Source organism: Gopherus flavomarginatus, chromosome 1 (genome assembly GCF_025201925.1).
Source record: "Gopherus flavomarginatus isolate rGopFla2 chromosome 1, rGopFla2.mat.asm, whole genome shotgun sequence".
Lineage (NCBI taxonomy): Eukaryota > Metazoa > Chordata > Testudines > Testudinidae > Gopherus > Gopherus flavomarginatus.
This window is the reverse complement of record NC_066617.1, coordinates 257736573-257751443: the sequence shown is the minus strand read 5'-3', so window position 1 is coordinate 257751443 and position 14871 is coordinate 257736573. Positions and strand designations below refer to the sequence as shown.

The following is a 14871-nucleotide window of genomic DNA, read 5'->3' as shown; positions in this document are numbered from 1 at the left end:
GGCTTGGCCTACCAACTCTATAATTTTTACTTGCCATAGTCTAATTATTGGTGTTTTAATGTTAAATGCTTAACATCTTACCCTTGTTTTCTCTGTAGTATGCTGCAAAAGAGCATCAACAGGCTCTTGATATTCTTGACATGGAAGAGCCAATCAACAAAAGACTATTTGAAAAATACCTGAAGGATGAAAGTGGGTTGAAAGACTCTACCAGTGGCTGGGAGATGTCACAATCCTCTGTAGGTAGCATTTTCAAAACATGATGTTTTCATAGTTGAAGAAGAATATATTGAAATTGAATGCGTGTTTGACTTGTATTATAGGATAATAAATATTTATTCCAGAAGTATTATGTTTTTTCTCCATTTAGTCAGACATCTATATTACTAGCTATCTTGATTATTGCCTACATTAAATGATAATCCTGGTTTGTCACTATTACTAGTGTTGTTGTGCAAATGCTTGCTCAGAATTAATAATTGAGAATTTCTAGGGAGTTCTACGTAATCTATTTCAGTTTTAAAATAAATAAATTCTAGGTCTTCCAGATACGAATCGAGTTTTGACAATGTAAACTATCATCTCTTTCAGTTGGACTGCAGATTCTTGGAGATAAATAACAATAAGGGAATGAACTTCCTCTGCCTTTTAAGTATTTTTTTGAGGTGTTAACACCATGTAATGAGTTTGCACTCACCTCTTGCGAGCACCCCCTGGCGGAGTGCGTGTGCCTGCACTCTCTTTTCCTGTTTGTGGTAGGTCTTCACTGACCCAGCTGGCCGGCCAAGTCATACACAGTCTGTGAGATAAAAGCAAAGCAAACCCTTTTTGGGGTACAAGCCCAGCAGGGGCCTCTCTCAGTGCTCTCTAATGTCTCTCTGGTTGTCTGTGTTCCAGAATAGAGCAGTGCGCCAGGGCTTCTCCACTGGAGGCAATATCTTCACCCTCTCAGGGCCTTTCTGGCCATAACCCTTCAGCTGGGCCACTACAATTCAGTTCCCCCTCTGGGGTGCCTCAGTGTCCAGGCCACTTCCCCTAGTGACTAATGGAGGGCTCCGGGTCCCAACCCAGGGACCCTGTAGATTCCAGCTGTCACTGTGTCCCTTTATCTAAGTCATGCTGCTGTAATTCCCTGGGCTACTTCCCTGCCATCTTGTGCTGTCTTCACCCTTATCTCAGGGCCTTGTCCTGATGGAGTCCCTGCCTTCTGTTCAGGGCTCCTTCTCTCTTCCTGGCTTCCGGCAGCACTACCTCATTTGATGTCCTGCAGCTCCCTCAGCCAGCCACACACCATCCATGCTCCTTCATCTCTAGCAAGGAACTGAACTCACTCTGGCTCTGCAGCTCTTCTTATACTAGGCTGCTGGGCCTTAATTGGCTGCTTCCCACACAGCTACTCTAGGCAGCTTGGAGGACCTCTCTACTGCCCTCTTCTGGGAATGGGTATAGCAGGGCCACAAGGTCTCCAGCAGGGGGCCTCAGAGCCTAGTCCACCCCATCACACACTGGCTGTGTCTTCACTAGGAATGCAGCGACACAGCTGCAACTTCACCGCTGTAGCACTTCAATGTAGGCACTCACTACAGCAATGGGAGTGGTTCTATCATTGCTATAGTTAATTCACTTCTTTGAAAGGTGTGGAATTTGCCCCCCTGACTGGAGCTGCCACTTCCCTCCTCCCCCTCCCCCAAAGTATAGAAGTCAAATTATGCTTGTGTAGCTAGATCAGTGGAGAATTCTTCGTCAACCTAGCACTGTCTACACCAAGGGTTAGACTGACTTAACTACATCATGCAAGGATGGATTTGTCATGACCCGGTGCAGCACAGTTATGTTGATCTAACTTTTTAGTGTAGACCTAGCCTTAATCTCTTCATTGCTTCTGTCAATGAGGAATGGCTTGACTACACTTGCATCTGAGGAAGTGGGTATTCACCCACGAAAGCTCATGCTCCAAAACGTCTGTTAGTCTATAAGGTGCCACAGGATTCTTTGCTGCTTTGACTACACTTGAATATTTATTTGGATTAAGGTAGCATGTGAATTTAAAGGGTAAAACTTCAAGTGTAGACAGACCCTTAAATACCAGCATTAAAAATCACTTACCTGCTTGCAGTAGCAATTAGGAAATTGTCCTTGGGGAGCTAGAGTATCACAAGGGGCTGAACCATCAATTTCTCTGGGATTTAAGATTTAATATTAATTGTGGTTTCAGTGATAATCTTTCAGATGTGAATATAGAGTTTGCCATCCTCTTGAGTGACAGATATAGCTCCACTGTTTCTAGTATTACTCATAGGTTTCTCAAGAAACACCAGAGTGACACTGAAAAGTTAAGACAATTTGGGCTGTAATAAAAGAGGTTATCTTCCGACTGTGAAACAGTGTAGTAAAATTAGTGCTCTCTTTAATAACCCTCAAGGGCTCTTGTTTGAATTATTGCATATTAGTCTACGTATTTTTGTCATGTATTTAACCAGTTCTTCTTTGGTTGTAGACAGCTTAATGTAGTATTCGTTTTGGTTTTAGATTATTAGTAACAAATGTTATATATCAAGGCAATAAAAAACAGATTCCATCATATATGAAATGCTTTTTACTTTTCAGGTAGTCCATTTCTTTTGTGCTCAAAACCAAATTGCATACATTGATTCAGTGTCTGACCTCCAGCCCTGCTTTTCCATCACTAGATCAAGAGTTCTATTTGCCTTTTGCGAGGGAAGATCTATGATGCTCTGGATAATAGAACCCTGGCAACGTACAGCTACAAAGAAGCCTTGAAGCTTGATGTTTACTGCTTTGAAGCATTTGACCTTTTAACATCACATCATATGCTAACAGCACAAGAAGGTTTGGATTAGCAGTGTTTGTTTCTCATCAAGGCCGGTGCAACGATGTTTCGCGCCCTAGGCAAAACTTCCACCTTGTGCCCTCCCCCCCCCCAATGCCCCCATCCTGAGGCACACACCCCCAGGCTGCAGCTCCCCACCCTCTGCCCTGAGGCACCCCCCGCCCCAGCTCACCCCTACTCCGAGCACGTGCATCCCGAGCACTCCGTGGCCGCTTCACTTCTCCCGCCTCCCAGGCTTGCGGCGCCTAAGCTGATTGGCGGAGGGAGATGGAGCAGGGGAGCGCGGGGAGGGCCGCCTGCAGCAAGTAAGGGGGGGCGGCATGCAGGGGAACTCCCTGCCCCAGCTCACCCCTGCCCCGCCTCCTCCCCGAGCACGCCGTGGCTGCTTCACTTCTCCCCCCTCCCAGGCTTGCAGCACCTAAGCTTATTGGTGCTGCAAGCCTGGGAGGGGGGAGAAGTGAAGCAGCCACGGCGTGCTCGGGGAGGAGGCGGGGCAGGGGTGAGCTGGGGCAGGGAGTTCCCCTGCATGCCGCCCCCCCTTACTTGCTGCAGGCGGCCCTCCCCGCGCTCCCCTGCCCCAGCTCCCTCCACCTAAATGCCGGCAGTGACCGTGGCGGCCGAAGATCCAGCCGCCGTGGGTGCTGCTGAAGAAAATGGCGCCCTCCAAATGCCAATGCCCTAGACGACCGCCAAGGTTGCCTAAATGGTTGCACCGGCCCTGTTTCTCATATATAAATGAAATCATCTCCAGTTTCACCATACATTTTGTCCAGTAGATAGAAGTTAGGGTAATCAGTTTAAAATTATTTTGAGAAAATATTCCATGCCCAAAGATTAGCAACTCTTTGTTTATATTAAATGGACAAAAACTGTTAATCATTTAAGCTGTAGGTTTCAGCAAAAAATAATCACCACTCTTGGGCACAACCAATGAGGGTTTGACGACTGGGTCTCATAAAATGACAATCAATAAAATCTGCCAGGCGCTAGGAGCAAGATAACCCGAGCTCTTCTGCCTCCAAACCAGCACCTCCTGCAGCTCCAGTGCTCCCTACTCAGAGTTAGCAGCCTGTTTTTAGGTGATCTCTTTTGAAGCAAAAAAGGATTGTGGGATTTGGGTTGCTTATGGCAAGAAACCACAGTTGGATTTGGCATTATGGATGCTAAACTGTTGTGAATCCTTTCTTTAGACGACAACATGCATTTCAGTGAACAACTTTAGCCAACAGCATAAGTATAAAACAGTAGGCTGTGGTACTCCATCTTTATGTTAACTTTAATTTAGAATTGTAGAAAGAAAGGGCCTGAAAACAAAGAGGATTCAGTCATTTACTTCCACATCTCTCAATATTATAGCAGAGTGCAGTTAGTCACTTTTGGTGTATTTATGTTGTGCTGTTTTCTTTGTGGTATTGGGGTGGACATCACAAAACTTTTCACAGCCTTTGCATTCAATGAAAATCTGTTCTTTACAACTTGTTGAAATTTTTTTTTATTTACTTGAAACATAGTTTACCTCAGGTTCATATTTTTTTAATTTACACAGAAAAAGAGCTTCTTGAATCTCTACCTCTTGGTAAACAGTGTACAGAAGAAGAACAAGAGTTGCTTCATTTTCTGTTTGAGAACAAACTGAAAAAGGTAAAAATCTGATTAATCCTATGGAAGTCTTGACTTCAGATGTAAGTATCATATACAACTATTTTTGTCCTTAGCTTCAAAGATATAATTTAAATATTCTTTTATGATTTTGATTGTGTTATGATTAAATTGCCATTATAGCGCTCCATTAATAGAAGTGTGTAACATTGAAGGAAATGAATATGAAATTGTATGTTATAGCCTTACTTAATGGAAACCTCTAATTCTGGCTGACTTAAAATGTATTCCTTCCAAAGTGTGTTTTTTCTAGAGATAAAAATGTAGCATAGGCCAGCATGGAACAGTTAGTGCTATGACACTCACAGCATTGCATCCTTTTTGGAGACTACCCTTCAAATTCTGACAGTCAAATATCTTTCATTGTTGGAAGTTGCTTATGCCAAATATGTCATAAAGAAATGCAAAGTTAGTTTTATACTCAATACAGGCTTTTTATTTGGAGTCAAAATTTGAAAATTATCATTTTCAGAACTAAAAACAAATATTGAGAGAACAATGCTTGAGTTTTCCCATTTTATGTCATATTTATGTTACAATTATGTTTTTCAGTATAATAAGCCAAGTGAAACAATAATTCCTGAATCTGTAGATGGTCTTCAGGACAATCTGGATGTAGTAGTCTCCTTAGCTGAAAGGCATTATTATAACTGTGACTTCAAAATGTGCTACAAGCTTACTTCTGTGTAAGTACATGGAGCAACTTTGATATTTATTTTAAATTTCATTTTGCTACTTTTCAGATGGCTTGCAGAAATAAATTCTGTATAATTACAAGTTCACCCAAATATATTATTGACTCAGTTGTTTAATGTATATTTTGCAAGCTAATATCTCATCTACAGTAAACATGCAGTTGACTCTAGCATTTGATGTTGTAAAAGTATGTCTGTTTTACTGTGTGGCACAAAGCAAAATACTTGGCCTTTATATGATGCTGCCTTATGTTAACCCCTACATTTTCTCCAGGTGAGTACTCTTAATATATTGGTCTTCTAAAATGAAGATTTGAAAGTTTTAACTTTTATTTTAAAATATAATTAATCTTTTGGTTGGCCAATGCAAGCCAAGACCTTGCCAAATGAGATACAACTTTGAGTCCAGTACTAGCAAGGTTTGGGAATACTGCATAGGCATAATACTAGCCCCATTGGGATGTGCAGGACCTGGAGTGAATCGTGGCTGCACTGAGGCAAATAGCAAAGTCCTACTGACTTCAGTGGAGCCAGGATTTCACCCCTTGTGTTCATTTTCTAGCACCCTTTTCCCACCCGTCAGACTGCTCAATATGAGGATGCATTATCCACTCCACAGGGATTTGTCCAGCTGCCCTTTGTCAGAAGGAGAGTTGTGACAGATTCTTGAGCCTTTGTGGTGGGAGTCTCTTCAGAAGTCTGAATCCTTGCAAAATTTTGGTCTTCCTACAGTGAGAGACTCTGGGACATTTTAGGAGCATAAAATGGGTATTTTCTATGCTCTGATATTTGAAAAAAGGAAACTAAACTATTGCAGCATGAAACATGGTTATGAGGTTTCCCTTTTCAGTGAGTGGAATCTAACAATAGTGCTTTTGATGTAAGAAATTCTGTAGAAAGGTGCTTTGCATCCCTGTTCACAAGAGAGATGGTTATCATGATGCAAGGCCATTTGAGGAGGGCAGAGAGTAAAGGGGAATATATTAAGGTTTCTTATGTTCCAGCCAGAGCTTGTGGGTTCTAGAGGATGGATGGACAGAAAAATACGTACATCTCTACCCCGATATAACGTCACCCAATGTAATATGAATTCGGATATAATGTGGTAAAGCAGCGCTCCAGGGGGGCGGGACTGCGCACTCTGGTGGATCAAAGCAAGTTTGATATAAAGTGGTTTCACCTATAACGCGGTAAGATTTTTTGGCTCCTGAGGACAGCGTTATATTGCGGTAGAGGTGTACTCTGCATTCATTTGGTAGCAAAGTGTGAAACAAATACAGTGAAAATTGCATTCAGTTTTCCTAATGTGTCTTCCATCTATCAGAATTTCTTGTTAATGTATCTGTTTAGCTAAATCAGTTTGTCATAAACAGATAGCTAAGGGTTAATGTTCTTTTACCTGGAAAGGAGTAACCTGAAACACCTGACCAGAGGACCAATCAGGAAACAAGACTTTTTCAAATCTGGGTGGAGGGAAGTTTGTGTGTGAGTCCTTTGTTCTTGTCTTCTGCCTGTACTCTCTCGGCTATGAGAGGATTTTTCTGCCTCCTGCTTTTCTAATCTTCTGTTTTCAAGTTGTAAGTACAAAGATAGGAAGACCATAGGTTTGGTTTTTTGTATTTACATGTGTGTGTTAGATTTACTAGCCTGACTTTGCATTCCCTCTGGGTGAAGGAGGGGGGCGGGGGGGAGCTTGGCTCTCTCTCTCGGTACCTATTTCCAGGACTGGAAATAGGGAGGGTGGAATCCCTCTGTTTAGATTCACGGAGTTTGCTTCTGTATATCTCTCCAGGAACCCAGGGAGGGAACACCTGGAAAGGAGGAGGGGGAAGGGAAATGGTTTATTCCCCTTTGTTGTGAGACTCAAGGAATTTGGGTCTTGGGGTCCCCAGGGAAGGTTTTTGGGGGGACCAGAGTGCCCCAAAACACTCTAATTTTCTGGGTGGTGGCAGCTTTACCAGGTCCAAGCTGGTAACTAAGCTTGGAGGTTTTCATGCTAACACCCATGTTTTGGACGCTAAGGTCCAAATCTGGGAATATGTTATGACAATCCTTCGTAGACCCCAAATGTCATAACATATTCCCAGATTTGGACCTTAGCGTCCAAAACATGGGTGTTAGCATGAAAACCTCCAAGCTTAGTTACCAGCTTGGACCTGGTAAAGCTGCCACCACCCAGAAAATTAGAGTGTTTTGGGGCACTCTGATCCCCCCAAAAACCTTCCCTGGGGACCCCAAGACCCAAATTCCTTGAGTCTCACAACAAAGGGGAATAAACCATTTCCCTTCCCTTCTCCCTTCCAGGTGTTCCCTCCCAGGGTTCCTGGAGAGATACACAGAAGCAAGCTCCGTGAATCTAAACAGAGGGATTCCACCCTCCCTATTTCCAGTCCTGGAAATAGGTACCGAGAGAGAGAGCCAAGCTCCCCCCGGCCCCCCTCCTTCACCCAGAGGGAATGCAAAGTCAGGCTAGTAAATCTAACACACACAGATTTTCCCCCTGACTTCTTCCTCCCACCAATTCTCTGGTGAGCTACAGACTCAATCACCTGGAGTTCCCCACTAAAGAAGAACTCCAACAGGTCTTAAAAAGAAAGCTTTATGTCAAAAGAAAGAAAAATACATAAAAATGGTCTCTCTGTATTAAGTTGACAAATACAGGGTCAATTGCTTAAAAGAAATATGAATAAACAGCCTTATCCACAAAGAATACAATTTAACACATTCCAGCAACTACACACATGTGCCTATGGTCTTCCTATCTTTGTACTTACAACTTGGAAACAGAAGATTAGAAAAGCAGGAGGCAGAAAAATCCTCTCATAGCCGAGAGAGTACAGGCAGAAGACAAAGAACTCACACACAAACTTCCTTCCACACAGATTTGAAAAAGTCTTGTTTCCTGATTGGTCCTCTGGTCAGGTGTTTCAGGTTACTCCTTTCCAGGTAAAAGAACATTAACCCTTAGCTATCTGTTTATGACACAGTTCTCATTGTTCTGTTGTGTGGTTAGACTTTATTATGCTATCAGGGAATGACCACTTGTGAAGAGATCATGATTACCCTTTATCTGTCTGGGAATTCGGCCTGCTTTGTGGAGGGGTTGGACTAGATGACCTTCTAAGATCCCTTCCAACCCTGATATTCCATTATTCTATGATTATAGATTAATTAAAGTGCTAATTGCTCACTATGTAATATGTTATAACAATAATTTATCTCCAAATCAATTAAATGATTTTTAACTATTTATTTTATAATAATCCTTCTTGTTTCTGTATTTTTAGAGTAATGGAAAAAGATCCTTTCCATGCCAATTGTTTACCTGTGCACATAGGGACACTCGTGGAGCTGAATAAAGCAAATGGTGAGAAATATTGACTAATTTTGTAATATGATTAGAGTCAAATATAGATGTTTATTTTTAAAGGACACTTAGGTTATTTTCCTAATGTCTTTAGGGTAGCCTCTAAAAATAAAACCAAGATTTCCCCACAACTCTTAGATTTGAACCAGCAAGAAATATCTGACCCTCTGCATGCAGTTTCCACAGGATGGCCATAAAGAGGGAGGGAAAAGGAAAAAACACCCTCACAACAGGGATTTGGAGAGCTCCACAGAGAAGAGGACTCATGTAAATGATTGTCCTGTACCCTTTATCAGTCTTCTCTGTGTCTTGTCCCTTGGGCTATGCAACCAGTGAGTCACTACTTTGAGCCAACCTATTATTGCTTAAGTTCTGACATGTTTTCAACAGCCTCGTGTTCAAACAATGAAAGAAAATGTATTTTAAAAAAATATAGAGGGAAATTTTCAAAAGTGGCTACTTGGAACCACAGAATACATGCACATATCTATTGTGTATGCCAGAAGTTTTCAAACTTCCATAATGTGAACTTCATCCTAATAAAGAGTGTTTCACAAGCTGCCTCCTGTCCCATTTACAGTCACATAGATCTCATCTCCTTTCAGTTAAGATGCTGTTCACAAGTACTCAATATCCCTGTGGCAACTACAACAATAGTGTAAGCTTAGACAGCTGATTCTTGTTTCCAGCTGTTTGTACAGTCATCCATGCTCTTTCAAAAGAAGAACTTGGAGGTCTTTGGAAACAGCTGGAAATGAGACTGAGGAGCTGTCATCAAATGACATGCAGTCTCTCAATGGACGACAGTTTGGGAAATGCTGGCGCAAATGCTGGCATTTGTATGCACGAGTGGGCCATTGAAGGTTTGTGTGAACAGATAGCTAGTGTGTGGCAAGTTGGGGCATAAATCTACAACATAGGAGTGTGCTGCATACTAATTAGCCATATGGGCCATGCACTAAAAGTTTCCTAGTGCGTTTTGATCTACTCCTCTTTGGAATTGGAACTTTTACTGCATGGTAGCAGGGTCCACCTGGCTAGTTAGTGCCAGCTCACTTAGGTGCTGTAGAATTACATCCCAGATTGTTGCATGCTAACTCTCTAGGCAAGTCCTTAGTGTGCTAACTCTTGTTTGTGTGCTATAGGTGTGCTTGCAGATTTTGCAGTTCAATATAAGGTTTCAGAGTAGCAGCCATGTTAGTCTGTATCCGCAAAAAGAACAGGAGTACTTGTGGCACCTTAGAGACTAGCAAATTTATTTGAGCATAAGTTTTCGTGGGCTACAGCCCACTTCTTCGAATGCATAGAATGGAACATAGATTGAGGAGACACACCCACCCACCATGAAAAGGTGGGAGTTGTCTTACCAACTCTGTGAGGCCAATTAAGAAATTGAAGTGATAATCAAGATAGCCCATTAAGTTTTTTTCTTACTTAATTGGCCTTTCAGAGTTGGTAAGACAACTCCCACCTTTTCATGCTCTCTCTATGTGTATATATGTATATATCCTCAATATATGTTCCATTCTTTGCATCCGAAGAAGTGGGCTTTAGCCCACAAAAGCTTATGCTCAGATAAATTTATTAGTCTCTAAGGTGCCACAAGTACTCCTGTTCTAGTTGCAATATAGTCAGCCATTTTCAAAAATGTAGCCTGTAGTCTTGTTTTTCTACAAGTATGTCTTGAGACATACTTGAGACTTTGTCTGGAAAACAAGCATTATGACCTCACACAATATGCAAAATGTAGTGTGATTTCTTGTTACACGGCATAAGCTTTATTATCAGAGAACTGTGTTTGGTTTCTTAAAGTAATTAAATGATGATAAAAAATGTATTTCAAACTTTACCAAGTAGCACCATTTTTACCAAAAAAAAAAAGTAAGAACTCTAGATTCAATTGTTGAATTTTTTTAGCTTTTATTTTCAAGCGTATTTTATTATATGAATTTTGAAGCAACATTTCTGAAGTTTTAAGTTCATGCTATCAAGATTCCAACTAGAGACAAACCAACGTACTTAGTTATTTTTAGTTATAGGCAGATTAACTTTTGAGTTTCTGATGTATTTTGCAAGACTTTTGAAAATGTAAATGTAGTAATCAGTATATATGCTGTACGGTTCATAACCATATTAAGAACATAAGAATGGCCATGCTGGGTCAGATCAGTGTTCCACCTAGCCCAGTATCCAGTCATCTGACAGTGGGCAGTGCGAGGTTCTTTGGAGGGAATTCTAAGTTGTTTTGAAGATATTGAAGCATTTAGACTGGGATTTTCAAAGGTACCTAAGAAAGTCAGGTTTACAGTTCATATTCTTTCATATACCCTTCACAAACCAATTTTTTTCTTTTGTTGTTTAAATGCAAAATAACTGAATATTCTAATGTTTCAAATTTTGAAAAAAAGATGAACATGTAAAAGATTAAATTATTTTTAGTATCTATCTTTAAAGAATGGAATATTTGAGTTTATATACTAATTTGCAATTTGTAATATGAGATGATTTAGCACTGCTTTAGAAAAGTGTATTGGCCAAAATATGTGTTAGTGTTTGACATGCTTTAATTTTCTTTTCTTTTTTTCACCCATACAGAGCTATTCTATCTTTCTCATAAATTGGTGGATTTGTACCCAAATAATCCTGTAAGTTGTTATAGGTCCCTATAGTCTGTGTTCCTCCAGGTTTGCATAAGTAAAAGTAACAGAAATTGTAATTTAATAATCAGTTTGAACAACCAGAATTCAGACTCAGGAAGAGATAGTGTGGAAATAGTTAATTTATTTCTTTTTTTGTCCTGTACCATAATTTGATTAAATTTATAATCCATTTAGAATAAAAATATTTCTTAATATAAAATATATTAGTTTGTAGAATTTGCCACTGACGGAGATCATGAAAACAGGTACTCCAGCTAGATTTTAAAAAAATAGATCAATTTACAATTACTAACACTGTTATTTTAGCTTCAGTAACTAAAAAATAATGTTGTGCTTTTGAGTGTAAAATGATTATCTGCAGCAGGCATGGAGGAATTTCCCTCCCATATTCAGAAGTATTACATAACTGACATTCCTTCAACATTTTATATTGGTGAGAGTCTTCTGATGCTCCAAAAGATGGTGTGGCTAAGAAGTTTAAAACCCTTTGTGTAAAAAATAATTGATTTAAATCACTTAAATGCTGCATTCTCCCTTCTTGGGGAGATATGTGCAAGAAAACCTTTTCCCCACTTCACAGAATTGTTCCCAATGCTTTTTGCATAGATAACTGAAAAGGCATTGTCTTTTAAAACATCAAACTTAGTGTCAATGATTTTTAGACGTTTGAATGTTTGTTTTATAAACAGTGTTCTGATAGTTAGAAAATTTGTGTACTGTGCATGCCGTTCACTGCTTACTACCAACTTTAACAGTGCATAGAGATAGTGTTCCACCTACGTGATGGACTCTACACATACATAATTAGGCATGTAACTAGGGTACTGTACATTGAAATAAATACAGCTTCATGTATTCAGTGAATACTCTTTCAACTAAGCACATAACCTGTGCAAATATAAGAACTATTCAAATAAACACAATGTGTGGAGAATGTCCCATCATCACTGGTATCAGTGAATTTAAAATATATTTATTTTGTATGTTTCTATGAATCTGAGTTGCATTTGTTTGATTTGTAGGCAGACAATATTTGTTATTAGATCAAAGTCTGATGATGAAAGAGACAAGCTTACATAGGGCTCTTCTTCAGCTCTGAGTAAGCTCAAAATCTTGTTCTTCACCAACAGATGTTGGTCCAATAATAGATATTACCTCACCAACCATGTGTGTCTAATATCCTGGGACCAACACAGCAAACAACTTTCTTTGATTGTGTGATTGATCATAGTTTTCTCTTCTTTAGAAAACAAATCTAATGTTAAAAAAAACCCACTAATCTAAAATTTAGATTATCTGCTCAGAATTCAAAGTCCTCCTTTTAGAGTATCAGAGGGGTGGCCGTGTTAGTCTGGATCTGTAAAAGCAGCAAAAAGTCCTGTGGCACCTTATAGACTAGCAGACATATTGGAGCATGAGCTTTCGTATCTCCATATTCTGACCCTATTTCATCTATTATTATGCCTGAAGTTCTTTAGCATCCTCTTGTTGTCCGTGTAAGTTCAGCTGTCTGCCATCTGGGCAGAGTACTCTCCTATTGACAAATGGAAAGTCTTCAGCCATCCTACTCTCACAACTTTCCTCAAAGAGCTGGATAATGCTTTTTCACTAGTTATGCCTTTCAAAAAATCTGTCCAAATATGTGATTTCAACATAATGCTGATGTAGTTAATGGATGTACATTTTGAGCCTTTGAGAGACTATTTTATTGTGATTGTCTCTGTACGTAAAACTTTTAATCACGACTACTTCTGAGAGAAGAGCGAGTGAGCTGAAGGCTTTGATGGCTGATCCTTCATTCACTATATTTCTTAGGACAATATTGCATTGTGTGCTCCTTCATAATTCTTGTCTAAAATAATGTCTGATTTCCAGTTAAATCAGACTATTAATTTCTTGTCTTTATTTCAAAAACATTCTCATCCATGGGTAAATTAGTTTGGATGTTCTTGATGTCAGCTTTGAATTTCTGTTTATCTAGAATGAGGGTACGGAGGAAGCCATCGGAACTTTTTGTAGCTTTGTAAATGGAATGGCATTTCTACTCAAAACCTGTTGAAAGATGTTAGATTGTGCAATGAGTAAGCTAAGATTATGTCACAGAGGTCATGGAAGTCACAGATTGTGTGACTTGCAGAGATCTCTGTGTCATTTTCCGCTTCTGCCCCGGGGCAGCGGGACTAAAGTTGTCAGCTCATAGGGCCCTGCAGCTCCCAGCCACAGCCAGGGCCCCCCCAGCGCCACAACAGCAGTGGGTGCTGGACCCTTCACCTTCCCATTTTGTCCCAGTTATTTTTATTAAATTCAGGGGCAGGTTATGGGCTACCCTGAAATTTTGTTCATTGCCTGTGGACCTGTCTGTGACTCACTAAAAATAACTGACAAAATCTTAATCTTAGCAATGACACATGTTATGGCAGGGGTGACAGTACTTAAGTCTTAAGGCTCACTCTCCTGAGGCTAAGCCAGATGACCTGATTCCATAACAGAAAACTGCAGTGCTGCTATTTGCAATTCTGTTCATATCTATGCAACACTACTCTTTTTGACTTGGAGCATAGAGCTGATGTTTGCTTTAGAAGAACTACTTTGAAATCCTTGTTTAATTAGAATTTCTCAACCAACATTAATGGGGAAATAGTATAGTTAGCTAGACTTCCTCCAGTGAGAGTATGGAAAGGAAACTTCGAGGACGGAAGAAAGGGTACTTACTAGTAATTAGTTCTTCAAAAATGTTGATTCTGCATATTCATACTACTTGCTCACCTATCTCCTCTTGCTTGGAATTCTGCTTTCTTAATAGTTTTGGGCTTTAGCGAAAGGAACTGAGACAGTGATTAGGACTTCTCTCGCTTCTTATAACCTCTGCTTTGAATGTTCAAGGATGCATCCCCAGCAGCCATTGCTTTTCTAGAAGATTCCTGAGGCATGGTGCCAGGGTATATCCCATAACTGAAAACATGAGGTGGCACACTTATACTAGTGGTCCTGTTGAGGATGTTGAATTATAACCTTTAGTTATTACTAAGTCCGGTTCTTGCAGTGACTGTAACTGCCTCCATATTTAACACATACAAAAAGTTGCTCTTTCTATTCTGTACAGTTATAATGTTGATTGAATTGTTACAATTTGTACATTGTGTAACACAATTCTTTTGTTTCATCTGAGTTGAGGGTTCATTGAACCTGTTAAAATATCAATGGATATGTTATGATTTCATTGTTATATATTGCTAACCTCTTAGGTAAGACAGTTAGGATATATACTTGATGTGCATGTGCAGAGGCCATTTTTCCAAGTAAGTCAACTGAGATGTTCAAGCCTTAAAACTTTTTTTTAAGTCAAAATAAAATGAATTCATGTCATAAACTAAGTACTTACAAAATTCCTCCTCTTTCTCTCTTCCTTTTTCAAACACTGAGGGCTGGTCTACACTGAAAAGTTACATTGACATAGCTATGTTTCTCAAGGATGTGAAGAATTCACATCCTCGAGAGTCGTAGTTAAACCGACGTAATTCCCAGTGTAGACAGTGCTAAGTTGACAGAAGCATTCTTCTGTTGGCCTACCTACTGCCTCTGGGGGAGGTAGATTTTCTACAGCAATGGGAGAACTCCTCCCATCACTAGATAGTAGCA

The 14871-nt window shown here is 40.0% G+C and overlaps 1 protein-coding gene across 2 annotated transcripts in view; it reads left to right on the top strand.

The window, feature by feature from the left end:
- Nucleotides 1–14871, top strand: part of CDC16 (cell division cycle 16) — an 86701-nt gene that overhangs the window by 13416 nt on the left and 58414 nt on the right. For both annotated transcript variants that reach the window (XM_050922016.1, XM_050922027.1), the window contains 6 exons: nucleotides 99–239; nucleotides 2691–2850; nucleotides 4398–4492; nucleotides 5063–5196; nucleotides 8493–8572; nucleotides 11168–11217. In XM_050922016.1, the coding sequence (XP_050777973.1) occupies nucleotides 99–239; nucleotides 2691–2850; nucleotides 4398–4492; nucleotides 5063–5196; nucleotides 8493–8572; nucleotides 11168–11217 (660 nt within the window). The remainder of the gene's footprint in view (nucleotides 1–98; nucleotides 240–2690; nucleotides 2851–4397; nucleotides 4493–5062; nucleotides 5197–8492; nucleotides 8573–11167; nucleotides 11218–14871) is intronic.